The sequence below is a fragment of the Neopsephotus bourkii genome, unplaced genomic scaffold (genome assembly GCF_033783945.1).
Source record: "Neopsephotus bourkii isolate Nb327-2 ecotype Australia unplaced genomic scaffold, CSIRO-AGI_Nbou_v1 NB_1765, whole genome shotgun sequence".
NCBI classification, from domain to species: domain Eukaryota; kingdom Metazoa; phylum Chordata; class Aves; order Psittaciformes; family Psittacidae; genus Neopsephotus; species Neopsephotus bourkii.
Window position 1 is genome coordinate 5,158,266 of NW_026902239.1, and position 27,351 is coordinate 5,185,616.

The 27,351-nt window shown below is 39.9% G+C and overlaps 2 protein-coding genes across 4 annotated transcripts in view; both read left to right on the forward strand.

Moving 5' to 3' along the window:
* HBS1L (HBS1 like translational GTPase) overlaps positions 1–13,220 on the forward strand; it is a 56,163-nt gene extending 42,943 nt beyond the window's left edge. For all 3 annotated transcript variants that reach the window (XM_061378135.1, XM_061378138.1, XM_061378139.1), the window contains 10 exons: positions 1,006–1,152; positions 1,806–1,880; positions 2,628–2,745; positions 2,941–3,009; positions 6,132–6,236; positions 7,998–8,088; positions 9,689–9,797; positions 10,405–10,505; positions 11,376–11,520; positions 12,560–13,220. In XM_061378135.1, the coding sequence (XP_061234119.1) occupies positions 1,006–1,152; positions 1,806–1,880; positions 2,628–2,745; positions 2,941–3,009; positions 6,132–6,236; positions 7,998–8,088; positions 9,689–9,797; positions 10,405–10,505; positions 11,376–11,520; positions 12,560–12,571 (972 nt within the window). In that variant the 3' untranslated portion in view covers positions 12,572–13,220. The remainder of the gene's footprint in view (positions 1–1,005; positions 1,153–1,805; positions 1,881–2,627; positions 2,746–2,940; positions 3,010–6,131; positions 6,237–7,997; positions 8,089–9,688; positions 9,798–10,404; positions 10,506–11,375; positions 11,521–12,559) is intronic.
* Positions 13,221–16,409: 3,189 nt separating this feature from the next.
* ALDH8A1 (aldehyde dehydrogenase 8 family member A1) lies at positions 16,410–27,100 on the forward strand. Its single transcript, XM_061378442.1, has 7 exons — positions 16,410–16,731; positions 20,846–20,993; positions 21,379–21,534; positions 23,114–23,263; positions 23,746–24,002; positions 24,306–24,467; positions 25,888–27,100. The coding sequence occupies exons 1-7, from the start codon at positions 16,594–16,596 to the stop codon at positions 26,338–26,340; spliced, it is 1,464 nt and encodes a 487-aa protein (XP_061234426.1). The 5' UTR covers positions 16,410–16,593; the 3' UTR covers positions 26,341–27,100.
* The last annotated feature ends 251 nt before the right edge of the window (positions 27,101–27,351 follow it).

Consider the following 27,351-nt stretch of genomic DNA (forward strand, 5'->3'; position numbering starts at 1 on the left):
AGCTGTGGGGAAATTCATCCCTCATCCTTTTCCCGTTCTCACGGTTATGCTGTCTCTGTCTGACTTGCGGGGATTTCATGCCTAGGATGAAGTGAGGGGAATTCAGAGCCAGGACAGTGTGCTATCCTCTGTTCGTTCTCTTGGTATCCTGAAGCATAAGTGTGTAAGGAAAGAAAGTACCACTCTCTTTTCATGATGTCCATCTCATCACTCTTATGAAATTGTTTTATACCTGCCTCTTGTCAGCAGTACCTCTATTCATGTCTGTCGCCATTGCTTGGTACATGATTGTGGTCTACCTGGCTGTTACTTGCAAAAGCAGGAAAGTAGAAGCAATATTAGAGGCATTTAAAGCTAACAGCAAAGTGTGGGATTTTTTTTTCCTGTGCTTATATGCTGACTTTTATGCAGTGCTGTAGACTGTGTGATACCTTTTTTCTCTTAATGCTGTGACAGTTTGCCTAGATTATAAAACAGGCTTTTTCTTTTCCACCTTGTGATTTGGCATGCTCCAGTGTCTTGAGTGGACTCTGAAACAACCACATCCAACATGCAGTTGACCAGTTGTCCCAGTTCTATAGTGAGGTGATCTATCTGTAATTTTCACAGCTACTGACTGTGATGGTGTCCAGAACTGAAGCAGAGAGGACTGGACGTTGTGCTCATATCTGTTCTTAAGGTTCCAGAGCACAGACTGCTTCTGTTCAGTTGAAGTCTATGCAGCATATCCATAGTGGGCAGTTTGAAGAGGACAGGTTCCCGAAATCAGGAGTTGGCTCATGATGGTTTGTGACGTGAGGTGACATGCCATAATATCTCACCAAAGTGGGCATGACATAGATAGGGTTGAGCCGCCTAAGTTGTATGTGAAGCATATCAGGATTTTTCCTGTTCAGAGTATGTTTTGTGTGAACTCTCGCTGATTGACAGACTTACCCAGACTATTTCCACCTCTTAACCACTTCTGATTGATTGATTGATTGTTTCCTTTTTTTTTTAATCTAGGCTGATGTGGCTATTTTGGTTGTGGATGCTAGCAGAGGAGAGTTTGAAGCAGGTTTTGAGACTGGAGGACAAACTCGAGAACATGGATTATTAGTGCGGTCTCTTGGAGTGACACAGCTAGCTGTTGCAGTCAATAAAATGGACCAGGTACATGCTCAACTTTTTCATGCAACTGCAGGATTTCCATCTAGGATTGTGGGCCCTAAGTTTAAGGATCAATATTGTGTCTTTCTTTGATTCTCAGCTCTGTCTCTTGTGCTTAGACTTTACAATTTTTTTGATGGCTGTTATTTTCAAAGCAGACAGAATAGTTTTGGTGCTAAAATGAGTAGGGGTCCTTCTTGTTATGTTAGATTTTCACAAGTACTAGTTAACCCAGTGAAATCTTCAAGGGCATCTTGGTGGTCATTCGGGTCAGGACACCAAGAGCTTTATTTAAACCTGTATGGTGTATTAGGTATTACTAGTTTGTATTTTAGATTATTACTGTGTATATATTTTATATATTCTTGCTGAATCTGAATTTTGAGTGAACTTAAGAAAAAAAGGAGCTGTTCAAGGACTAATCATACTAAAGGGGCTTGCAAGGTAAGTAGTGGTGTGTTGTTTGCTATCAGTAATTGTTAATATGCTCTTACGTGTCCAACTATGAAACCATCTGGAAATCCCATGTTTATAAATTCATTAGCTGCTCTGCGTGAAGAATACCTACTGGTACTAGAGAGTTGATGACATGCAGCTGTATGTTGGAGTCAAGGTTAAAAATCTAAAATTTTATTATAATATGTTTTCTGTTTTAGGTCAATTGGCAACAGGAAAGATTTCAGGAAATTACAAGTAAACTTGGCCAATTTCTTAAACAAGCTGGCTTTAAGGTAATGTAAATTTCTGAGATCTTTGTTGCTTTGCTCAGGCATTTGAGTAGAAGTTTTTCTTACAATCAGATTATTTTGTGTCGCTTTTCTGCTGCTGCTATGTGCACATAGTATAGCAGATTCCTTTTCTTACGGGTAGGATGTATGTTGAGCCCTGGGTCAATACTCTTTCTGTCATCACCATCTTTGTTTAGGTCTGTTGGATCTTTGGGGCACTTGCCTCATTTGTAGTTTCGTGGGACTGTTGTCTATAAAGCAGAACAGACCAAGGATCATCCGCCTTAATGTTCAGGATTGCATGAATAAAGGTAGAGAGTTTTATACCAAAGCAGATGCCAGTTTGGATTATGAACTCATAAGAAAACTCTCCATTAGCAATTCTTGAATGTTCTCACATTTCCTCATTTGGACTGGCTGTGGCCTTCCTGAAATCCCTATGCATAAACCAGCATTTCAAACAGAAGTTTTGCCTGTCAGTTATAAAACTGGAGTATGTTACCTCAAATCAGTTTCTAGTTGTTAATGTTGCTGTCATTGTGTTTAAATATCTCCAACCCTTTGGAGCACTGTGATCAGACAAGAAGTAAACTGAAAGAAAATGGATTAACTGAGAAACCTGCCTCCTCCAGGGGAAATACGAATGTGCAAGCTGTTCTTTTATAGCTCAGTTGCATAATACTGAAACAATGCACCTCTTGCTTCTGCTTGAAGATCCTGTTAATGTATGTTTAACTTCCTTTTAATTAGGAATCAGATGTGGCTTATATCCCAACAAGTGGCCTTGGTGGTGAAAATCTGGTCACAAGGGGTCAGATAAGTGACCTCACACAGTGGTATAAAGGAAAATGTTTGTTAGAGCAAATCGGTGAGTGCAATTTTTTTTAAACACTGATATACCTGGGTCAAATCTGTGTAAAAATCTATGTCAAAACTTTTACTGTGAGGAAATGTGGGACAAAGTCTGTGGAATGCAATATAGTTGATTTATCCCTAGGTGAGAAGTTGTTGAGTTAGTTGCTGAATACAGGAATTCTAAAAGATCTTATCAATTTATTTGCAGATTCTTTCAAGCCACCACAGAGATCAGTGGATAAACCATTTAGGTTGTGTGTTGCTGATGTCTTTAAAGGTTGGTTGTTTTAAAATATTTTCACCAATATTTAATACAAGTGTTGAAAAATGATGCAAACATAAGACTTAAAGTGGATCCTTTATGTGTATCGGTAGTCTTGAACAAGAATAGTGAGTTTTCAAGCACTGTTCTTTGTCAAATTTTAGATAGTACTGCTGAAGGAAAAACACACTGGAAAAGAATTTGAGGAAGAAAATCTGCATGACCAGCTAATTGGCTATGTAATGAGTTGATGGTTCTGTGGGACAGAATTTGGGAGTTTCTGTTTCCAAAACTGGTTCTTGTCTACATGAGTGTTTCTCAAACTTCTTGTGACTTCAGGCCTGTTTACCTTCTACTCCTGGATTTTAAGGAAGTTTGACTTGCTCAATATATGTTCATTGTTGTAGCTGTAAATAATGATAAATTCCTTAATTTTTGTATAAAAATTTGGGGGGTGGGGTGGAAGAAAAGGGTAGTGGTGGTGATACTACTATAGCCAGGCAGCAATTCTCTAGCACTAATAGAGAAATGGACAGCAAGTACCTACAACCAGTTCTTATTCCCATTGTCTGGATAGACCAGACTGCCTTTAGCCCTTAAGGTCTTAATGGCAAACTTGATATTTTTTTCAGTTAAATACATTGACATTTACAGGTAACTTAGAAGAAACAAGGTTTGTAACACTCATCCCAATTGAAACTTTACATAGGTCCCGTGACAAATGTTGCAAACTAAATGACAGCGTGATTTGAAATGTCATAAAAAATTTGTTACTAAATATTATTATTGAATTTTGTATTTTAAAATAAGCTGTATTCTATATATGGGGTGCTTATAGCGGAAGTACAAGCAAACCAAGATACTGATTGTAACTGGAAAAATCAGTTTTCTGCGATTTTCATGTGGGTCTTTGAGAAAACACTGGATGCTGTCTGTGCATGCCCTATGTTGGCTGACTTAAGGTACTGATGCCATAACATTAAGTATTGAAACTTTGCATGAGAATTTACCTTAGTTTTTTAACACTAGTTTTGTCATCTAGGCAGTCACTGTAATTTTTTTTATTTTATTTTTATTTATTTTTTTATTTTGTGAGCTGTGGGGAAGTCTGTTGAGATTATTGATTGAGGTCTTTCAAAATATTCTCACAACATTTTGTTGCAATAATCACTTTTGTGTTGAGCTAAGTTTCACAAAATGAGCAATTTTGATTAAATCAGTTTTGATAAAGTATACAAAAAATAATGGCTTTGGGAGGGACTCAATTTACATATACAGGGGTTTTCACTAAATGTGGCCTTTTAGGTGTTTTTAGGCTATTTTTTTTTTTTTTTACTTGTGATTTCAAAACTTAATTAACTTGGATGCCACCAGAGGAAGTAGCGGCAGGTACAAGTACATGAATCAACAGTTGTTCTCAGCTCTGTTCCAGTGTCTGTGCATGCTGTCCATAGAAATGTGTAAAAAGTGAGAGTGCTGAGTGTACTCTTACGTAGTTTGGAAAACCCCTTTCTCTATTAAGGTTACCCACATATGTGATTCATCTACCTCAGCCTGAGTTTAGCTGTTGTCCTCCATAACCCTTCTAATATTCTCTCCAGGCAAACTATCTCCTGATGCAGGAGGTCCCTGTAATTTCCTTCAATCTTAAATCTGTCTAGGGTATGACTTGACCTGACATTTGAAAAGCTTTGTCCAGCGTCCAAATCCTGAGGACAAAGAACATGGCCTCACAGAACCTGAGTACCATGATAAAAGATACGAGGCCATTTATATGCCCTGATTCTGTCCACCACTGTCTGTTTTGTGCTTGCATTGATTTCATGGGGAGCCGAAGAAACTTGACACTTTGCAAGCAACAATCAGCATGGGAGAGAGGGCAAAGCTTCAAACACCATACTAGTGTACTAAGCCAGAGTTGGTGATGTTCTGGGGAAAAGATACTTAGTTCTTGATTTTGGTTGGGAACCTGGAACCTGTTCATGGTTCTGGTTGCTTTCAAGTGCTTGCAGAGCCAGCTTCAGGGTTTTTTGCGTACCATATTGTATTGATATTTCTACCGTTAACTTGGGGATTCTTTTTCTAGCACGTACCTGCTTCTCCAGGTTTCTGTTCTATTGATGGCCAGTGTCATTGGTTAATTGACTGCAATCATCTCGGTTGCTAGAATGGAGGAAAATTAGTTTGCAGGCACTAATAGTATTTTTACAGTGAGATAAATGGAAACATTCATCAATAATGGTGTTGAGTGCAAAAGAGCAAGTTGGTAGTATGTGACCTGAAATCTTGAGCTTGCTTCTTTGAATTCAGCTTTAAATGAAGCTTTTAAAATAATGTGAGACACAAAATACTAAGATGCTTGCTTCTGACTAATGTTTAGCAAAAGGTATATTTGATTTTTGTATGGGCACTGAAAATGTCATTGTAGAATCAATTCAGAGGATTCTTTTTAAATACACCTGCAAACACACGTTAGGAAGATGAGGCATTTCTTAAGGTGTACATGCATAAATGTGCATGTGTGAAAATAACTGACATTCAAATAATGAACAGAGTATTAGGACATTGAAGAAGAAAAACTGCAGCTCTTTTATTCAGAAATACTTAAATACAATTAATAGCTCCGCATGTATAATAGGTCTGAATCAATCTTTGACTTCCCAGGAATAAAAGTAAATATGCAGACAGAACATGTAGGATTCTGACTCACTTAAACAATAAATATCAGAGGAATTTGCACCTGTATGCATGAGAATTTTTATGAAAGGTCTGTGGTATGCTTTTTATCTGTAATTGTAGTAAGAGTTTGCTGAATTAAATAAAATTGCTCTACATTAAGGGGCTTAGTCTAATATTGAAAAACTAGAAAATATTTCTTCATGTGTCTGCATTTGTTTAAAGAAGGATATTTCTCGCTTAGTTCTGAAAAACATGAGATCTAAAGGTTTTGAATCTAATGTTTCATTTTCATTATGATGCACAGCTGGCTAGCTTGCAAATGCAGAACACTGCTGGGGGGAAAAAAACCCATCTTCATTATATTAAAAACTTACCTATGCATTGCTTCAGGGCTAACTTGTGATGGGAAATTAACCTTATTACAGAGTGTTCTGAAATTATTACTGTGTTTATTACAGACCAAGGATCAGGATTTTGTGTGACTGGTAAAATAGAAGCAGGCTATATTCAGGTTGGAGAACGACTTCTGGCAATGCCTCCCAATGAAACTTGCACTGCAAAAGGTACGGTCTTCAGAAGCGTGTTTACTTTCAGGTCAATACTGGGCTAGAAGCAGTTACTGAAATGGTAACAGCCTGTCAAACTGATACTAACTGTCAAACATAAAATGTGAAAGCATAAAACGGATTTCTTTAGATGTGACTATGTCTGTATAAACGTGTCTATCAAGAGTGTGTGAAATCTTGCATTATTATTTTTTACCTTTTTTTTCCTGTATCAGATATTCTAAATGTTACAGCCTCATGACTTTTGGCATTGCTTTATGAAGACCCTGTAGAAACATCTGAATTCCAGCAATGTCTTTAAAAATATGCAGTTCAGGAATCATTAATATTCAGCTTTGCTGTGGAGCATTACTGCTGTTAGGAAGTGTGAAGATGTTGAACAAACTTTAAAAATTAATCTTATGAATTAGATGTGGAAAAGCTTGAGAATTAAGTCTCTGCTGTTTTGATGTTCATGAGGTTTGTCACTGATCCTTTCATAATACACAGACATCCAGGACATAATTGTCCTGAGAAACTACAAAAGAGTAGAAATTTGGATTTAAATTTCAATACATTTGATTTCTGGAAGGAGGAATAGCTAAGTCAAGACATTAAATGTTTAGCTGTTTCCTAATTAAGCTTGCTTGCTTTATACTGCAGAGTTGTTTTTATTTCATGTGCAAACAAAAAAACAAAATTATTATTTTCCTACATTGACCAGTGAATAAAAAATTAAGTCCTCAAAGTAAATGAATAGGTTTCTGTATCTAACTATTTATCCTGAATTAAGCTGTGTGCAGGTTCAACTGTCCTGCTCAGTTCCAGAACCACCTTGTTCAGTGCTCATTTTGGAAGCTCTTCATTGTGCCTGTTTTATACAGTTGTATGCACATTGTTCATGTGCACAGGAATGTTACAGTAATGCAGATAAATATTGGTATCAGACCACTGTAGCCATTCCTGTTTTGTGAGTGGAAGAAGTAGCATTGAAAAGATGTATTTTGTAGCCCCTACTTAAAAAATCAGTACTGAACATAATTGAATGATGCTTTCTGGCATGTGGTTTTGGGAACAGGTTTGCAGATCAATCTGTAGTAAAATAGAACTACATCCTATTAATGTATGTAGGATTCATAAAAGGGGGGGGGGGGGTTAAATTGCCTTCTTGGTGTCTACAAGAAACCTCAGAATGTTAGTTCAAGAGCATTTGGTTTTGTCCATACCCACCAGCCAAGTTGTCTTATAAACCAGGTTAAAATACATCAAAATCGGAACATAGTTACTTTTAAAAGTATGAGTAGACATAACATTGTGAATGGTAGGCATCGGTTACGCCTTTTTTTTTATGAAAGAGTCAGCAAACCCACTTAAGGTAAATGAAAGTTGACACAGTACCATTAAAGTACATGAAAGATGCGGTCTAGGGTGTGCGTGTGCCTCAAAGGATGGGTGGGGCAGATATGGAGATATTTGGTACTACAGCATTTTCGGGACTGCGTCATTTGCGCTCTGTGACAAGTGCCAGGTCCTCTCCTCTGGCTTAAATAAAGCCATGTTGTTGTGCAGGGTGGGGTGAGAGAATAAGTGAGTCCTCACCAAGGAGGGAAAAAAGGCTTCCTCAGTCTTCTCAGTTTAAAAGCTTTTACTCTCAACCCATTCATACTGAAATTTGATGAGTAATGGTTGATGAAGCACAAATGGCCCAAACAGAGCTGTTTGTTTGTAGCTCAGAACCTAGGTACTTCACTGTGAGGTTCTGTTCTTACTCATTTCCAGGAATCACACTGCATGATGAACCAGTTGATTGGGCTGCAGCAGGAGATCACATTACTCTCACTTTGACCGGCATGGATATCATCAAAATCAAGTGAGCAGAACTGGGTTTCAGTCTAAGTAACGGTTTGTTTTTAATGAAAAGCTGTATAACTATTACACTTAACAATCAGTGGTTTACTTGAAGAATGATGTGGCTACCAGGATATTTAAAACCAAAGTGATGCCTATCACCTGGCTTGCGTGTACAAACGTTGGAAACATCTGCTACATGTGCAACGGCTACCTCAGAAGAATACTGTTAGTGTTCATGCTTTGCCGTAGTGCTGACACTGGTAACCTTCAAAGTCTTGGTGACCTTAAGACTTGTCCTTGGGCATTTTACTTGCTGAATTAAGTATACTTGTTGCTAAATGAAAGAGAAGATTTTTGAAGAGCTTATCCAATCATAAACCATTCTAACAAAGCATATTGATGACTGCTATTGCATACCAATAAGTAAATCTGAACAAGTGGAATTGATGGAAACTAGTTATTCAACACATTTAGCTGCTCATAACATTTGTTTTGGTACATGTTTTGCTGCCTCCTTTTGTGGGGGATCATGTTCAGTGAGACACAGTAGATCTCATAGTATTTGTTTCAGTCTGTAGGTTTCATGCTAAGCATTAGCCTCAAGCTTTTAGGTAAGTGTCAGGTTTTGTTCAGGTTAGAAAGTTGGACCCATAATTCATTCACCATTTTTACAATCATTTGGACTTCAGAGAGGAAACTTTCAAGCTACTGTTTGAAAAAATACCTGCATTGATAGTTTTGCAAAGTTATGCTCTATGTTTAAGGGAAAAGTTTGGGCTTTTCTGTATTACCATCTTGTAATGGAGTGTGATTCTCTGTGGTAAATGGGGGGAGGAGGAGAAGTCTTGCTCTGCTTGTTGAATGAAGGCTTCATTAGCTTGATGTCATTCATCTTTTGGAGTCCTCTTGATAAAGATTAAATTTGATTGCATCTGAAATTTGATACATTTAATTGTGCAGTTTATTCTCTTCAGTCATGTTTTCCTGGATGGGATTAATTTTCCTTTCGTTTTAGATGGCTAAAACTAGCTACTGTGAAAAAGCTATGTCTGGTCTACCTGACTGACTTGTAAAGAGCAGCAGCAGCTTTTTGTGTATTTTGGAAAGTATTTTGGAAGTATTTTGGAAATACTTCATATAGAGTATTTTGAAAAAGCTGCTGAGAGATTTAAGTTTTGAGAGTCCTGATCACAGTGTCTCTTTATCCACAAAATAATTGAGTTGTAGGCAGCAGAACTTCAGTTGGGCACCCTGCAGTAATTTGTGTTGTTGCTCTGGGACAATTAATCTCTGAATGAAAGTCTAATTCTTCAAAGTACCTACGCACAGGAAACACTGACATTTTTAGAAACTGATTAGCAATGGACGTAATTGTTCACTGAACTAGACAGACCTCCTCATGCATACCCACAAAGTACCGTAGACATTGTCTAGGAATTAATTTTGTTACAGGCTTTAATATGGTGTTCCTGACTGGTGGTTTGCTTTCCCCACCCTTAGGTTGTACTAAAGTGTTGTCTTTGCTTTATTTGTTGTAAACGTTTGTCTTTTTCTAGTGCAGTGATCAACATTTGTATGTCAAGGTATATATCAGTTTCTTTTGTTCACCTCTCTTGTAGTGTTGGCTGTGTATATTGTGATCCCAAGGAACCCATTAAAGTTTGCACTCGTTTCAGAGCTCGGGTTCTCATCTTCAATATTGAGGTTCCAATCACTAAAGGATTTCCTGTAAGTATCTGTGAAAGTTCCTATGTTCATTACAGCTTGCTCAGGACTTTTCCTCTCCATGTTCAACCCCCCAAATATGGGAGGCATTTAGCATCCAGAAGCAGTTCCATCTCTGCGGATGAAATGAATTCTTCTTTGTTTTGAAGAGGATGTAAGGGGCTATTGTGGCTGCTTATGTATATTCTTAATGGCTTTTAATGCATAGCTTTGCCATTTCAGAGAACATGAGGTCCACCAGTCACATTAGGCTGTCCTTTAGAAAGCCTATGCCTTGTAGGAGTATAATGATGAACTTAGTTGTAAGATACCTTTAAAATAAATGAAGTACCAGTACATGCTGTGGTACTACACTGAAGTGTCAAAAGCAAAACACTTAATGAGCAATGTATTTATGACGAATTAATAAATAATCTTTCTGTCATAATTGTACACATCACAAAGTTTATGAACTAAAAATGATTACTGATTGTTGGGCAGAGACTCCTATGAGAGAAGTTTTATAAGAATTTGTTCAAAAAATGAGTCTTAAAAGAAGTTGAGGTTTTCAAGTATTAACACCTGGGATTTCTGATTGTAGAATGTTTAATAACAGAAAAAATATTTTTAGGTGCTTTTACACTATCAAACTGTGAGTGAACCTGCTACTATTAGAAGACTGTTGAGTGTCCTGCACAAAAGCACTGGTGAAGTGACAAAGAGTAAACCTAAGTAAGTGTTTATTTTGAATAGTTAATAATTATTTAAGAAATGGCTCTTTTAATTAATATATGTATTTATACACTGAGCATTTTCTATTATGAAACAATGATGTGTTTAAAGGATAGTCTTTCATTGTTTTAGCTGGTTTCATGTTTAGATTTCAGAGTGCTTTACAGAGTGAAAAAACTCCTACTAAACATGATAAATGCAAAGCACCTGAGAGGTCACTTGCAGAATTTGTAGTAAATCTTACATCACCAACCCTGTATTTAAAGGATTTTTTGTTTGTTTGTTTGTTTTTGTTTGTTGGTTTGTTTTTTTCTTTTTTTGCTTCGTATAATTCTGGAGTGGGGTTACTGTCTAAAGCTCAGCTAGACAGTGGGTCAGAGAAAAATCAGATTTAGGGAGTCTTTGCATACAAGTTAGGCTATGGGAACTTCCTTCTAGTTACTCAAAGCTATTTGAGTAGAAATGTTACCTGAGACACAGTGTTATCAGAATAATCCTTTTGCATGGCTGAAACTGTTGCTTTAAAGGTAATGGGAAGAAAAATCATGACTACAGAGCAAAGAATTGGCTCTTGATTTTGAAATGGGACTTGATTTCTACTGGACATGAAAAAAAATGGGTATTAAGTGAGATAATTAAAACCATTTGCTAAACGTTGATGCCCTTCTCTAGAAGCTTTTGAAGAAAACTTTACTGTCTTTCTAAAGGGTATGCTCCAGGCAGATGAGTTTTCAATCTGGTGGCTTGGGTTATACTTGAAATCAAGCTTTATCACAGTACTTTTGTCTTTTTAATTTTCCATTTATTCACTGTTCTCTTTTTAATTCATGAATGTGTTTATAATGGAGTTTTCTGCTTATCTGTCTGTAGGTTCTTGTCCAAAGGACAGAATGCTCTAATAGAACTACAGACGCAAAGACCTGTTGCCCTAGAGTTGTATAAAGATTTTAAAGAGCTTGGGAGGTTTATGTTACGCTACGGTGGTTCCACTATTGCTGCAGGAGTTGTCACAGAGGTATGGCATTTTTGTAGCAGAATTTCTGTACTATAAAAGAACCGTGTTAACTTTCATACAACATTCAGTTTTTATGGTTAAGACCTGTTTTACACCCTTTGGTCTAAAAAGCGATTTTATTCTGCTGAAAGAGACAGTGCTTCAGCAAGATGTGAGGAAAACTTGCCACAGTTCTGCTAATTTCTTTGGATCAAAAATGACTCAGTTTAAATTGTTGAATGTTGTGCATTTTCTCTCCTCTCTGGAGCTTAAAGCTAAGGTTTATTTAATCTTAACTCTTTTAACGTACATCGTCTTTCCAAAACCTGATTGTCTATATAAATATACCTGAAATAGTTTGTAAATAAGAAGCGTTGGTCAATTTACTGTAGCTAGTTTGGGTCCCAGATCTTTTCTGTTAGCAGTAAAGACAGTTGTACATTTGAGTCTTACTGATGCCTGTGTGAGAGGAAGCAAAGGCTGTGGGGCTAAATAGGAATGTTTTATCTCCTATTAGGCTCAAAAAATACGAATGTCCTCTATCACATTAACAAAATCTTCCTATGATTTTTAGTTTAAAATATAACTTCTAATTCTAGGCCTGAGGGAGAGCAGTTTAGTCAGATTAACCTAGTTCTGGTACTGGGACAGAAGATGAATCATTTAATGTCAAAAAATTGGAAAGAATTTCTGTCTTGTTCCTGTGTGCATAGGTATGCTGTGGTCTGGCCTTTCTGGAGCTTTAATGCTCTTAATAATCTGCCTTGCCTTAAATAGAATACAAAATTAGGGCTTTAATCTTGTACCCATTTTTCAGTAAGTTTAATTTGAAGTGAATTGGGTCTTAGGTCTGTGATGCCCTGTGTCTGCAGAATTGGGGACTAAACTCTCAGCTATTTGGGGATTACTATTTTATATATCTTGTTCAAGAGAATTTCAAAAGAAAAGGAATTATTGTTTGCACATCTCACTAGATCATATTGAAAAAAGCTGCGATCCTTTTACATTTGGTACTCCATTTTTCACCATAGGTTTTTTTTCCATCTGCTTGTATTTTTAGATTAAAGAATGACAGTGGTGCAAGAACTTTCACTGTCCAACCAAAATGCAGTCAGATGCTCAAACTTCTGTTTAAGAATCCAGTTACTTCAGTTGAAGGAACAAGTGCAATTAATTGGGGATAAGATGATGATGACAAAAGTCAGATTGTGGGAGACGTCTGGGGAGCCCTTCATCAGTCTCTCCCACTGCAGAACAAGATGCCAACTGACAAGGAACTGTTAATGTTGCACTTGTTGATCTCAAGAATCTCATGTGTTTCTCCATGTGGAATTTAGCCCTTAGAAAACTTGACGGAAAAGATCTTAGAGAGTTGAATTAGAGAAGAAGGTGTTGAATCATCATGAAATAAACTCCTTACTTCCAGACATAAATTGTTTACATATTTTCTTAGATTTGCCCTTTTTTTTTTCTGCTCATTAATTCAGTAAAGTAACTTTATTGGTCTAATATATTTTTAGGTTTGATTTGAATGCATATTCAGGGGAAAAAAAGAGCTGTTTACTTTGATTGGTAGTAGTATCTTGAGATTGTTTTCCCTGTCCCAGAATTTATTTAAAAAACATAAATTTTCTTTTGCTGTGTAGTGGAACCCGTGCCAACATTGGCTAGTTTTATTTTTTAAGCTGTAGGAATAATAAAATAACTTTGTCTGAGCATAATTCTTGGCTCCTTCATTTTTTGTTATTTAAACACTGCTAAATTCTGTTAAATCATTCATAATTTCCATAACACAGAAGTTTCAGAGTAAAGATGTTTTGTTCAACATCTTTGTTGCTGACATGGACAGTGGGATTGAGTGCGCCCTCAGCAAGTTTGCCGATGACACCAAGCTGTGTGGTTCGGTTGATACGCTGGAGGGAAGGAATGCCATCCAGAGGGACCTTGACAGGCTTGTGAGGTGGGCTGATGCCAACCTCATGAAGTTCAACCATGCCAAGTGCAAGGTCCTACACCTGGGTCGGAGCAATCCCAGGCACAGCTACAGGTTGGGCAGAGAAGAGATTCAGAGCAGCCCTGCAGAGAAGGACTTGGGAGTGTTGATCGATGAGAAAATGAACATGAGCCGGCTGCAGTGTGCACTCACAGCCCAGAAAGCCAACTGTATCCTGGGCTGCATCAAAAGGAATGTGACCAGCAGGTCAAAGGAGGTGATCCTGCCCCTTTGCTCTGCTCTCGTGAGACCTCACTTGGAGTATTGTGTGCAGTTCTGGTGTCCTCAACATCAAAAGGACATGGAACTGTTGGAACAAGTCGAGAGGAGGGCCACGAGGATGATCAGGGGACCGGAGCACCTCCTGTATGAAGACAGGCTGAAAAAGTTGGGGCTGTTCAGCCTGGAGAAGAGAAGGCTGCGTGGAGACCTCATAGCAGCCTTCCAGTATCCGAAGGGGGCCTATAGGGATGCTGGGGAGGGACTCTTCATTAGGGACTATAGTGATAGGACAAGAGATAATGGGTTAAAACTTAAACAAGGGAAGTTTAGAGTGGATATAAGGAAGAAGTTCTTTACTGTGAGGGTGGTGAGGCACTGGGATGGGTTGCCCATGGAAGTTGTGAATGCTCCATCCCAGGCAGTGTTCAGGGCCAGGTTGGACGAAGCCTTGGGTGACATGGTTTAGTGTGAGGTGTCCCTGCCTGTGGCAGGGGGATTGGAACTAGAAGATCTTAAGGTCCTTTCTAACCCTAACTATTCTATGATTCTATGAAACTGATGAGTTAAAATGCGAAAGTGGCATGTGCCTTGTCTTTCTGTGGAAACCACTTCAGTTTTTCTCATCTTACTCTGCAGCTACTGCACATACACGTCTTCATTCAGACTTGGGGCTCTTTTGAGCAAAAGCTGGCAGTTTATTCTTGGCATGTATGCTAAAGCCAAATTGTTGTGCTTACTTGAGCCTGTAACTCCCTCTCGCTTGTCAGTAATAGGGCAAGTGAAACTCCCAGCTGAAAAGAGTCCTGCTGCTGCCTTCAGCATAAGCTCAGGACAGACACACTTTACTACAGCTCAGAAGACTTTTTTTCTGTAGGAAGTGTAAGAAGAGCTCAGGTATTTCAGAGCCTATATGCAGGTCTTCTTTGACCATAGTAGTTGTCGGAAGGAGTGGTCATTCCAGAGCATCATTCACTGGGGTTGACTGAAGTAAAGCTGTGCCCTCTGTAATGAAGAACACAAAAAGCCTATGCTGGTTGTTTAGTTCAAAGTCACGTTCAGTTGTAACAACTCTTCCCACATGCCTTTTTTTGGTAGGTGACTGTTTTTGCACTTACATGTTTTAGCCCCAATTCAGCACATAACCTGCACTTGATAGTGCAGATAGATCAATTGTACTGTTGACTACATGCGCATTATAGAAGTATCAGCAATGTTTTATGTGGAAATGTCTTTTGTAAAATCTTATGAATCTGAAATACCTGAAAACTGTTGCTGCCAAAACTGAAGCTTATGAATTAACACTATTTGTTGTGTCTTTTTGTAATGAAGACATTGTATTTAAATACTTAACCAGTTTCAGCATGCCAGCTGTGAAGGTTCAGTGCACTTGTTGGATTCCAGAGATTTTGTACTGTTAAGCTCCTATGTTGAAACTGTTCCACTTGAACTTTCCTTAAAACCTTGAAAATGTTTAGCTTGCCTTAAATGTCAGGGGACAGCAGAATTGCTACAGGCAGAAGAAATGTGTCTTCAGTTTTAAGACTTCAGTAAATTCCTTGCTGTTTGTGGATAAGGAAATGTGATGCAGAATGAACCTCTAATACCCTTCCTACATTGAGTTTTGAGACTGTATTCCGTGACAAGTGAAAATCTACTTCATGCTTTCCTGGTCTGTAACTTTGGAGAGCTGGAGGTATTACCTAATCCAATTTCAATATGGCTGCACCACCTTTCAGCACTGATCTGAACTCTGCCCAGAGGCACCGGTTGGCTGATGCATAAATGATCTGTTGTGCAACAAAAATGTATCACTGTTGTTCAATCCAAATAATTTGCACATGGATCCACAAGGAATATGATGGCTTGGCAGTGGTATAGGATGCAAGAACTTTAAAAATTGCCTATCGAGGTATTCACAATCTCCTGGTGACGACACACTGCTCTCTAATATGGATGTAGAGTATCTCTGGAATGGAAGAAGTTGGCATGCAATCTAGGAGCAGTTTGATACTCTTAAGCGTGCTCTGTTGGAGAAAAATATCTTTTATACAGCTCTTACCAGGCAGGTTATTGCGAAGTTAAAGAAAAACTTAATTATATGTAACAGGCTTCTGTATAGTAAGGTAGCTTCCACTGGAATGTGTATGGAAACAAAAGCAGTGAAGCTGTTGTCTTGCTTCTTTTTAAAAAACTGTTTCTTGACAGTATACAACAGAGTGTACCAGGTAGGGTTGTGCTTCTCAACTCTTGAATTGAAGGGCCATTCAGCTGCTTGTATTGTTTGATGTTTGGGAATACTGGTGGCAAAAAGAGTGCTTCTTATGTTTAAAATGTTTTGGTTTGGCAGAAGCATTGTTTTTGGGGTTACAAGGAAAAGTGTTGATGGTAACAAGCAGTGAACATGAGCCGCGGATGTGATTGTCTAGGTATCTCTGTCTCTGCTGGTGATAAGAAGCAGGCCCTTGGCTTGATGTTTGTGTGTTGAATTATTTTGTATAGTTGAGACAAAAGGGCTTCAGACTGTAGCTTGAAGAACTGATGCAGGAAGAAATTTCTCTGTCAAATTACTGTTTTTCTTCCCTTCTTTAGTACTTCATTTTGTATAGACAGGAGCTGTTTCTAACAACTAAGCTGGTCCTGCCTCCCTGCTTCAACTCCTAGAAAAGAGCCGAGTGTCACAGAAACAGTAATTTCCACCCCCCTCCCTTTCCTCTTTTCTGCTGTTATTGCCAGGGTTTTTTCCCCTCATGAGCGAGCGGTGCAGGGAAAACAGAGAGAGGGGGAGGAGTTCAGGCTTGCTGTGCAAATATACATACAGACCTACTAATCCAGCCTGATGCCTTGCAGAAAAAAATCACAGATCAAGCAAGCGGCTAAGGATGGCTCACTCAAAGGATCTCTTGGTGCTGGAAAACTTCATAGGAGGCAGATTTGTTCCTTGTTCCTCCTACATAGACTCCTTTAATCCGTCCACTGGAGATGTCTATTGCAGGGTGCCAGACAGTGGCAAAGAAGAGGTGAGTACTATCTAGATGTGCAAAGAACTGAAAAGGTTTAATGCACATAACATTAATATTTTGAGTGGGAGACACTGAAGGTGAGAGAACAAAAAAATGCTGGAGACTTACATGCTTATATTGTAGCGCTGTGTAATCTGTCGCTGCTGCAGCAGCAAATACTGGGTTTTTTTCTTACATTTTGCTGTTAGAAAGTTACAGGCTGGATCCCAGGCTGGTGTAAGTCAACACAGCTTCAGTGAAGCTCCTTCAGCTCATATAGGAGACGGCTTGTACAAAAGTGAACAATAACACTTAGAAAAGCTGTAAGTATAAACAATCTGTGTGAGAGAAATGGGTCTATTGATCTCTTTTGTAAAATATCTTGGAAGCATCGTATACAACTGTGTTCTTCCTTAGTGTCTTGATGATTTGCAGTGGTCGTTTAAAAGGGTTTTTGGCTTGCTGACTCTTCCCTGAAGATGGTAAACAGCTTCCAGATCTCTCTGGTTTTGGTATTAGCAGCTGGATATTAAGTGAGGTGATGACGTGGCTGTGATGAGTGTATGTTTCCTTGTAATGCAGCCTGTCCTCTACATCAGTTCCTAGCCGTGTGCTCTTCAGTGGGATGAGTGTTTCCTGGTACCTTATATGTCTTCAGGTGTGGATGGGCAATGTGACATTCATCTGGGGACCTGCACTTTCATTGGTGCTACCTTATAAGGGACCTACAGGTGTGTCCAACATAGTGTTTCAGATTCCCTGAAGAGAGAAACAAGTAGAAAAGCTTGGATAAGGCAAAGGGACTGGAAGATTTTGACAAGTATTTTCAAAACATTTTTTTTTTTAAACAAACTGCTACTGTGTGTAGCTGTTCCCTTCACTTGGATTTCAGTCCTGTTGATGTCTTTTGTCTTTGCTTCTCTCAGCAGAAAACTTTGCACTGTAATTTCAACTGGGTAAATATTTGCTAGATGATGATGACTAAGGGTTAAAGAGTAACAGGCTGGATTTGCTAAAATACATTGGTGCAAGTTCATTCCAACCCTAATTATGCTTGAAGAGACTTCTCTTTGATCTGCAGGTGCAAATCTTCCTGTTCATTCATTTGCAAAATCATTAAAACTAGGGAGATGTGAGAATGCCAGAACAGCCTAGCAGAAGTAGGCTGCTGAACGTCCTGGAGATACATTTCAAATATACTAAAGAGCAATGGCTTTTTCAGCTTTCTGAATTAGTGATGATGTGTAGCAGCAGGAACGTGGTTTAAACACCTGTAAACCTGCCAAGTGCTTTACTCCTGCCTTTAGACAACTATACAGGAAGGTTGGGCTCTGCAGAGCTGGTGTCCACTGGTGACTGATGGAATATGCTTCAGGGGAAAATGCAGTCATGTACTACATAGAAGGCATCTAGAGACAGCAAATTAATCATCTGAACCCAGGTTCAACAGAGAACTTGGGATGCTGGTTTCTAGCAAGGTTTAATGTCCAGTTGGACTTTTTTCTTGGTTCATTTTGGTGGAAGGTTAGAAGGCAGAACAGGGGCAGACAGCAAATCTGTTGCTGGTCCTAGAACTTACCACCAGTTCAGCTGCACTGGCCATTTCAGCCAGTTTCTGCCAAATCCACTAAATGTTTGGGGTTGTTTTTTTTTCTTTTCCCAGGGGTTAATTTTCCCTGCAGCTAGATGTGTTAGTTTCCAAATAGCAGTACTGGAAGCAAGCTGAACAGGTGCCCTGTGTCTCCAATGACAGGCTGTGAGGCCTAATTAGTCCTGGCAAGTATCTTCTTAAAAAAAAAAGAAGTCTCTTCAAAGAACCTTGCTCATGTGCATCATCTCCTGGGAAAACAAACATCATGTCCTGAGGGCAGGTTGGGATATTTCAGTATCAACCTTTTACGACAGGCCTGGGTTGTGTGTTCTTTCTCTGTTTTGTGCAGAAGAGGAAAGCAGAAGGAAGTGTTTCAGACACACAAGTTCATAGTTGAATTCTTACATGTGTTTTCTTTGTGGCTCGTCTGTCTCTGCTGCTTTTTGCCAGGCAAACTAAGTAACTGATTAACCTTTGTATGCTCTTTTCTTTCTTCTGTACCGATCTCCCTCCGTTTTTCCTCTTGCTTTTTTCTTTTTAAGATCAGTCTACTGCCACTTCATTCCTTCCATTGCTAATTTCCTGCTGTCTGTGAAAATGCAACATCATCTTCCTTCTCCTAAACCCACTGGCTTAACAATGCAGATAGCCTTAACTTCTTATCAGCTCCCTCTTGAAGCACAAAAGGCCAGAGAGGACAAGGCAGATGAGAAGCAGCACCACAATGGCACCTAATGACGGGAAGGTGGAAGAACAACTTAATTAGTAAAGGTGGTGTGTGGTTTCACAGAGGGTGAACCTTTTCAGCATGTACTGTGCCATCCACACCTGACTCATTCAAGAAGGTGCAGTTCCCCTTTCCCAGGCCAGCTTTGGCCCTGCTCCAACCGTTCAGTGGTTGACAGCCCACCGCTGGTCGGCACCTGAGCAGTAGGTTGTCCAACTACAGTTGAAAGAGTACAGTTCTGAGCTTGGCCAGTGATCTGGGTGACCTTGTGCAAGTTGTTTTTTTTCCACCTTGGCCTCCATACCGATGTCTTTCTGACCCTCAGACTCTGTTCCTTATTTTTAGAGAGAACGTAAGTTCTCATATGCATGGGGAGGAAGGGGTTTTCACCCACTTTTGTGCCCTTCTGAGTAGAACACCACTGGAGTGTCTGTTAGTTATTTTTGTGGTGGTTTTTTGATAACACCAATCACAATGTGAATAAGTGAATTTGGAGCTCAGTTTTATGGAATTGGTGGAAAAGAGCCTTTAGTGACTACACAGGAACCAGCAACATGGCAAAATTAGGAGAGGTCAGAAGGTTCTGATTGATATTACATCAGCATCCTCCTACTTATTGACTTGGGAAATTTTCCAAATCTGAAGAAAATTAGGAGCAAAAATGATGGGTAAGCAGCTAAAACAGCTCTGGCTAAAAGCCCACCTTGGTGCTTATATTAGACATTAGAAGCAATAAGAAGTGATATATGTGAAGCAAAAGCTGGGAAATAGAGTAGTTAATTAAAATATGGAAGGATGCTGGAACCATCTTTAGTTATCTGAGAGACTGGGAAACATAAAAAAGGAGCTGCATATAAATCAATAGATGCAGGTAACTTCCACTTAAGAGCCCAGAGGAAATGGCTGATGAGAGAGAAAGCTTTTTGGTGAATTTTAATCCTTTGAAGCCTAGTCTGCTTCGGAAAAGTGCTGGTAATCTGCCACTATTCAGTGAGGTCAGGCTGAACAACCATGCAACAGTTATGGACATCTCAGCCAAAATACCTAGGAGACTGATACGCATCTATATAGAGGCATATAATAATATTAATAATATCTGTAGACTTCATTAGGTATCTGGTGAGGGAACTGACCAAACCCCAAGAGTTTAGAAAGGAACCATTTCTTTTATTTATTTTTTGTTTCGGTGAGGTTGTTAATGGGTTTCCAGCTGTGATCAGGTGAGATGGAAATATTTTCTATGAGTGCTGTTCTGTAAGTATATTCTTAGTCTTTGCTTGAACCAGCCATGCCAAAGAAATTGGAAGTCAAAGGCTAGCAGGCCATACAGTTAGTTCCTTCCCCAACTTTCATCATTGCCTAGTGTGGCTGAAGTCTTGTGTTGCAAGGATGGTGGACATTTAGATTGAGGCTGCATTCGCTTTGGGAGATCCTTGCACTTTCCCCCATGAGAAACAAGATTCTGCATGGGCGTTTGGTCGGTGGCGCCTGCCTGGTGATAACTGACTAGTCTGGCATTTCCTCCAGGCCTGGAGGGTTGCCCGCTAGTTGTTGGAATTTAGAGAAAAGCAAGAGTTAGAGTGGCAGTTTCTTTTCTAAATGCTCTATTTCAGTAGCGCTGCTTGAGTTATGGGATAGTATCCCAAGAAAGTGAAAATGGGGAAGCTGTCAATAGTCATAACTCAGAAGAGATGCAGTCTTTCCAACAATGTGATCTAGATTATGAGCCTCCCAATTATGAATTCATCTGCTGATTGTTTGATTCTTTCTAAGGCCTTTCATTAGCATTCACCATCCATCTTTTGCTTCTTTAGGTGGAAGCTGCTGTCAAAGCTGCCCAAGATGCATTCCCAAATTGGTCCTCAAAAAGTCCATTGGAAAGATCTCAGATCCTGAACAAATTGGCAGACCTAATTGAACATGACCTGGAAGCTTTTGCAAAAGCAGAGTCAAAGGACCAGGGTAAAAATCTGAACTGTTGATCTCAAATATAATGTATCTTGTTCGATATTGAAATGGAGGGTATGGTCCAAATTTCTAGTATGGTATGAAGTGTCAGAGCAAACTGGAGTTGAAGTGCGTGAACTTATCAGAAGTCACTGATTTTGGATTCCTGGGCCATTCTTGCTTTTCAGGATTACTGACTTTGACTTCAGTTTTTGATTGTTTGGAATGCAGTACATCAGGGAAGCTGTTGTCATTGACTGTACTTGCATTGTGCTGGGGTTACTTCATCACAGGACAAAAGACATTTCCTAAAAACCATGCAAATGGGTTTTCAGGGCAGAGTTTAAAGCCCTGTTTATGCCCATGATAACACAGCAGTGTGCTTTTTTTATTGTTTCAGGAAAAACTATTACATTTGCTAGAACAGTGGACATCCCTCGGGCAGTGTACAACTTCAGATTCTTTGCTTCTTCCATCCTTCACCATGTGACAGAGTGCACCGAGATGGCAACCATGGGCTGTGTGCATTACACCTCGAGGGCCCCTGTGGGAGTTGGTATGGTGCTGCTGAAATGCTGAAAAGCTTGGCAGAGTGTCTGCCTTAGCAGTGGGTCAAGAAAGAGAGAGAGCATTTATTGTCTCTGGACTGTGTGCTAAGCACGACTAGTCTGCTAAGCATGAGCAACTTTGTGCAAAACCAGTTTTTTTTACTTCACGTTAGCAAGAATGCTTAGGTGCCTCAAACAGCACCTGGTTTAATCTGGTAGCTCTCAAAATCACTCTTATGTTTTGTACATGGGGCAGCAGGGAGTAAGTAGGTATTCCTACTGTGGATCAGTGAGGCATTCAGAAGCAGTCAGCAGTTCAGAAGGTGCTGCAGGGAGAGCTTGATCCTCCTCACCTCGGGAAGCAGTAGTAATTTACAACGTGACGTTTCAGCCTGTCACTGGAGTGCATACGTGGATGAACCACTTTTACCTGGGGAATTGCTGAACTCGGCCACTAGATGCCGCTAATGCTTCAGAAATACAGTGACTGTGCTGAGCTTGCCAGTAATGGAACGGTAATGATTCCATGATCAGGTGTTTTATCTAAACTACAGAATAGTTTGGGTTGGAAGGGACAGTAAATATCATTTAGTTCTAACCCCCCTGCCATGCGCAGGGACACCTTCCACTAGACCAGGCTGCGCAAAGCCCTGGCCAACCTGGCCTTCCAACACTCCCAGAGTCAGGAGATCCACAGCTTCTCTGCGCAACCCGTTCCAGTGCTGCACCACCCTCACAGTAAAGATCTTCTTCCTAATATCTCATGTATATGAATGTTCCGCATTCACACTTGAATTATTTAAAATATAAAATTGGCTAACCTGGAGAGGACCCATTTGTAAGTTTTCTTGATCAGTGGAGGACATAAGTACTGATAGAATTACTCTCATAAGGGAATGTTGCTCACTGGATCTGCTCCATCAAATAGCACGAAATCCTGTGGTGTTTGCAAACAGTTGTACCTAGCAATTACAGATGTTTTTTTCACTGTTTCCTATAAATATGTAAGGTGAAAGTATTCTCAGAGGCAATTACTGAAAACATTCTGGTTGTTCAGCAATTTGTGGAAACAGTTTGTACACTGATAAACCTTTGGAACTCTGAAGTTAGGTTAAAATTTATCAGGAAAATATGCATTACATGTTATGCACGCCCTATTTAATGTTAAAACTGGGGGATAGGGGGTAAAAGGGGGGCTCCCTAGAGCAACAGAAAGCAAGTGATCTGAGCTAACACATTACTGCTGCTTAACTTGCTGTTTGCTAACACAGAATATTACTGCAGAGCAGCTGATGGTTAACATTGCATTAATGTTCCTAGAAAACACTGAAAAACTTCCCGTGAATGTAAGATTCTCCCCTGAAGCAGTAAAACCTACTCAGAGAGTTTGGCTGATGGACTTTGCACAAATATTTTAAAGTTATCTGCCTATGGGAAATATTTCTAGCTGCGAATTTGTTGTACAGTTGTCTGGAGATAAAAGCCATGGCTAAATGCGTTTCATAAATCTGAATTGGTTAAGGTCAGAGAAACGAGTTTTGTATCCCAGGAGACTAAACTCCTGTCTTTTATGGTTTTTCTTTGTAGCTGGTTTAATTAGTCCTTGGAATTTGCCACTATATTTGTTGACCTGGAAAATAGCTCCTGCCATTGCATGTGGAAATACTGTAGTTGCCAAGCCAAGCGAGATGACGTCTGTCACAGCTTGGATGATGTGTAAGCTCTTGGAGAAAGCAGGTAAGTCCCGTAGCATGCTGGGGAGGGGGAATGGAGTTGAAATGCTTGTCTGTGCACCATTATTTGGTTGCAGAAATCAGAAAGTGCTCAAAGACTTTGGGAAAGACTGTTTGCTATAGCTGAGTGTTGCACTGAAGAGCAAAAAGCTCTCCCTGTCCTCATACAATTCCATGTCCCCACCCCAGTTATCGCCCAGTTTTTTCCTCTATCTTCTCATGAAAAAATCTTCATGTTCTTCCTTTCCCCCTCCTATGCTCCACTTAAGAGTGTCCTAAGTCTGTGGTGACAGCAGAGGAATCATGAGAGCATAAGAAAGTGAGAATCAGCTCTCAATGGCTGTGTTGTGACTGTATTTGATGCGCCATTAAGCAAAACTAGGAGAACAATTGCTTCTTCTGTCAGTGACTTAAACCTGGATCTCTGATGATGGATATCAGGCAAGCTTGACTGATCAGAGGAATTGGTGCCTCTCTTCCCACCAGGGGTACCTCACGGGGTGGTGAATGTGGTGTTTGGAACAGGCGCCAAGGCAGGAGAAGCCCTTGTCTGCCACCCTGATGTGCCTCTGATCTCTTTCACGGGGAGTACGCTGACTGCCCAGAGGATCACGGAGAAAAGTGCTCCACACTGCAAAAGGCTTTCACTGGAACTGGGAGGCAAAAACCCTGCCATCATCTTCGATGATGCTGACTTAAGCCAATGCATCCCCACAACCCTGAAATCCAGCTTTGCCAACCAGGTGCCTCCCACCTCTGTAGCATATAAACCTTCTCTGCAGCAGGTGGTGTGTGTGTATCTTTAAGTGTGTGGCTGTCTTTAAGTGTGTGTGTGTGTGTGTGTGTGTGCACAAACCTTTGAATTGAATCCTAAACTGTTGAGGTGAAAAAAACTACTTTGCAGTGTTGGTGAATGTAGTTTACACTCCTGAGGATGCAGGGAAATAAATCTCATTGTGGGATGTGACTTCTGGTACTCATCGATAGTACAACATAATATGAGCTAATATTGTTGGTTTTCTTGTTTGTTTATTTCTTTTTGGTAGGGTGAGATCTGTCTCTGCACTTCCAGGATCTTTGTTCAGAGAGGTATATACAGTGAATTTTTGAAGAGGTTTGTGGCAGAGGCGAAGAAGTGGAAGACTGGGAACCCTGCAGATCCTACAGTCAGTGTGGGAGCACTAATAAGTAAAGAACACCTAGAAAAGGTGATGATGTTACATTCAGCTTGTGATCTTATGTCATTTTTTAGAGGGTTACAAAAGGTGATTTCAGCTGTATATGGGATGGACCATGTTCTCTCCAAGGTTAGCTATGAGGGATGATGATTCAAAGTCATTGCTGTTGCCTGTGGCCTGGGATCATGTGATTACTTTGGAAAAAATCAATTCTATGGGGAAAGTAATTTAAAATGACAAGAAAATATTCCCGTTTTAATGAAATAATTCAAAATGGTTAATTCTGAATCTGGAATTTATACTAACCAATCTTAGCGCTTAGCAACATTTTCATAGATTTTAATATCGCATTTGCTATGATCACTTATGTGCCTAGTAAGTTAGTTACCAAGGTAAATGTCGATTTTATATCACTGACAAATTCTGGGCAGTACAATACACTGTTTCCAAGGACAGCTTTCAGTAATTTGGACTCATGTATGTGTGGAGGGCAGCTGAAGATGGTGCACAGTTAGACATAGTCTGTTTTAGTGGCTTATATGAAATCAATTTTTATGGTGTCAGACACTGTTCAGGAGAGCAGAGGCTCATATCCCAAAGCTATCTGACACCATCAGCATAAGCAAGAAGCAGACTGAAAACCGCAGAATGAGACAGAAAGCTAGACCTTTGTCATGCTTCCTGATGCCCCAGCAGGTTCTCCAGGCCTGTTCTGAAGCAGAGTGGTAGAAACACCCACTTCCCAAGGTCCTCGGTCTGTGGCACCACAGGGGACTTCTGAGTCTAACCTACCAAGGTGGTTAAAAGGCAAAAAAGATGCCCTGTGGTATCTCTGTGGTGTTTCTATAGTGAGAGAACCCAGGCAATGATTTCAGAACAGAAGAAGCAGATCAACAGCATGTGATATGTGTTCAAGGTAGTATACAATAGCAGCAGCCATGGAAGCAGCTTTAATTATTTATTGGTGAGATTTTCTATAGCATTTGTGACTTCATCATCCTAGTGGCATGTAAACATTTAACAAGTCTGCCTATGAGGTAGGAAAAGATTACTGATCCCTTGGAGCAGATGAATGAACTGTGATATGGAATACATAGCAAACTGCCCAAGCTCCTGTAAGAAGGGAGGGAGGCTCTGGGATCACTTATGTTTTCACCAGAGGTCCTACCCTTTTGAAAATACTTAGATAGAAGGGCCAGCAATGTTTCCTGCTAGGTTACTGTTTGGGGAGGGAGAACAATTGTTTTACAGCAAGAAATACCCAGCCTTACTTTTCCAGACACATAACAACAAAAGCTACGGAATGACCCTCTGTTGTTCAGAGGAAAGTAAAGGCAACGTGATCCATCTAGAGATACTCAGAGGCTCCTGCTGTTCTGTCCAAACTGGAGAGCTGAACCCTTAGTATTCGGTGTCCTTTAGCAATGATGTTTTCCTGCTGCTTTCACAGGTGAGAAGCTATGTGAAGAGAGCCCAGGCTGAAGGAGCCAGAGTGCTCTGTGGAGAGGGAGTGGATTCCTTAGACCTCCCAGCTGGCAACAAGAAAGGCTATTTCATGTTGCCCACAGTTATTGCTGAAGTGCAGGATGAATCTTGCTGCATGCAAGAAGAGATCTTTGGTCCCGTGACATGTGTGGTAGCATTTGATACAGAAGAAGAAGTGATCAAAAGGGCCAACAGCGTGAAATATGGCTTGGCAGCCACTGTGTGGTCCAGCAATGTGGGACGCGTTCATCGGGTGGCACGAAGACTACAGTCTGGACTAGTGTGGACCAATTGCTGGCTTATTAGAGATCTGAACTTGCCATTTGGTGGGATGAAAGCCTCAGGCATAGGAAGGGAGGGAGCAAAGGATTCCTATGAGTTCTTCACTGAGGTCAAAACCATCACAATAAAGCACTGACGTACATCAGTGGAGGTATTTTAGTGTAAAATAAATTATAGTAATTTGTGTTATCAAAAATGGCTTTCTAGAACACAGGCTGCTATTGTGGCCATCTTTTTCTTGAACTTTGGGCAAGTAATATCTGTAACAGCTGAAAAAAGTCACCCCAAATGCTAACGTTAAATGCAGCCTTCTGTGTTGGATGAGAAGTTCAGCATGGACTCCACAATCCATCCCAAAACAGACAACTTGGTTATCTTACTGATCCTAAAGCTTTTTGAGTGTTCTTGTCTCAAACATCTCTTCCTCTAAGGGAGATGGAGAAAAGATGATATATGACTGTACCTATGGTTTGTGAATTACCTAGAGGGACAAAGTGGGAAGCACGGTGTGAGGCTGATATTGTAATGGGAGTCGGCCAGTTTCCACCATAAACAGTATGGTCCATGTACCAATCCATATTGCACTTCGTTGGTATCAGACAAGGAATAATGCAACAGCACCCTAAAGGCCTGAGGCGATACCTTTAATCTACTAAGTGGTATTAAACCATGAGGTTGTGAAATTCTTGTGATACACAAACATTTTAATTATAACCTGCTTTATGGTATGCAGCTGAATCATCCGAACACTTGTTCTCTTAACTGTTTTGAAATTGAAATTACAGCCTAAGCCTCAGCGCTGGTGTTTTTCACATCCCTGCACAAAGATTTGGCTACATCCCAGGCAGTGTCATTCTTCATTAATAAAGACTGAAAGTGACTCCCAAGCGAACTAACTGCTGGGAAGTATTTGTCACCAAAATGTAAAACATTGGCAACTTTTTTTCATTCATTTGGTCTAGTGGAAGGTGTTCCTGCCCATGGCAGGGAATTGGAGCTCAATGATCTGTAAGGTCCAACCCAAACCGGTCTGTGATTCTATGATTTACAGAGCTTTTTTCTTTTTTTTAATAATAATGTTAATAACAATTAAGAAATCAGGTGTCTCACAAACTTGTTCTCATTCCACAAAAGGAGAAATAAAGTT

Excerpts from the sequence above, each read along its gene's own strand:
- ALDH8A1 (XM_061378442.1), top strand. The coding sequence starts at position 16,594 with ATGGCTCACTCAAAGGATCTCTTGGTGCTGGAAAACTTCATAGGAGGC. Across the intron at positions 16,732-20,845 it reads CAGACAGTGGCAAAGAAGAG|GTGGAAGCTGCTGTCAAAGC; the intron begins GTGAGTACTATC and ends TTGCTTCTTTAG. Across the intron at positions 20,994-21,378 it reads AGCAGAGTCAAAGGACCAGG|GAAAAACTATTACATTTGCT; the intron begins GTAAAAATCTGA and ends TTATTGTTTCAG.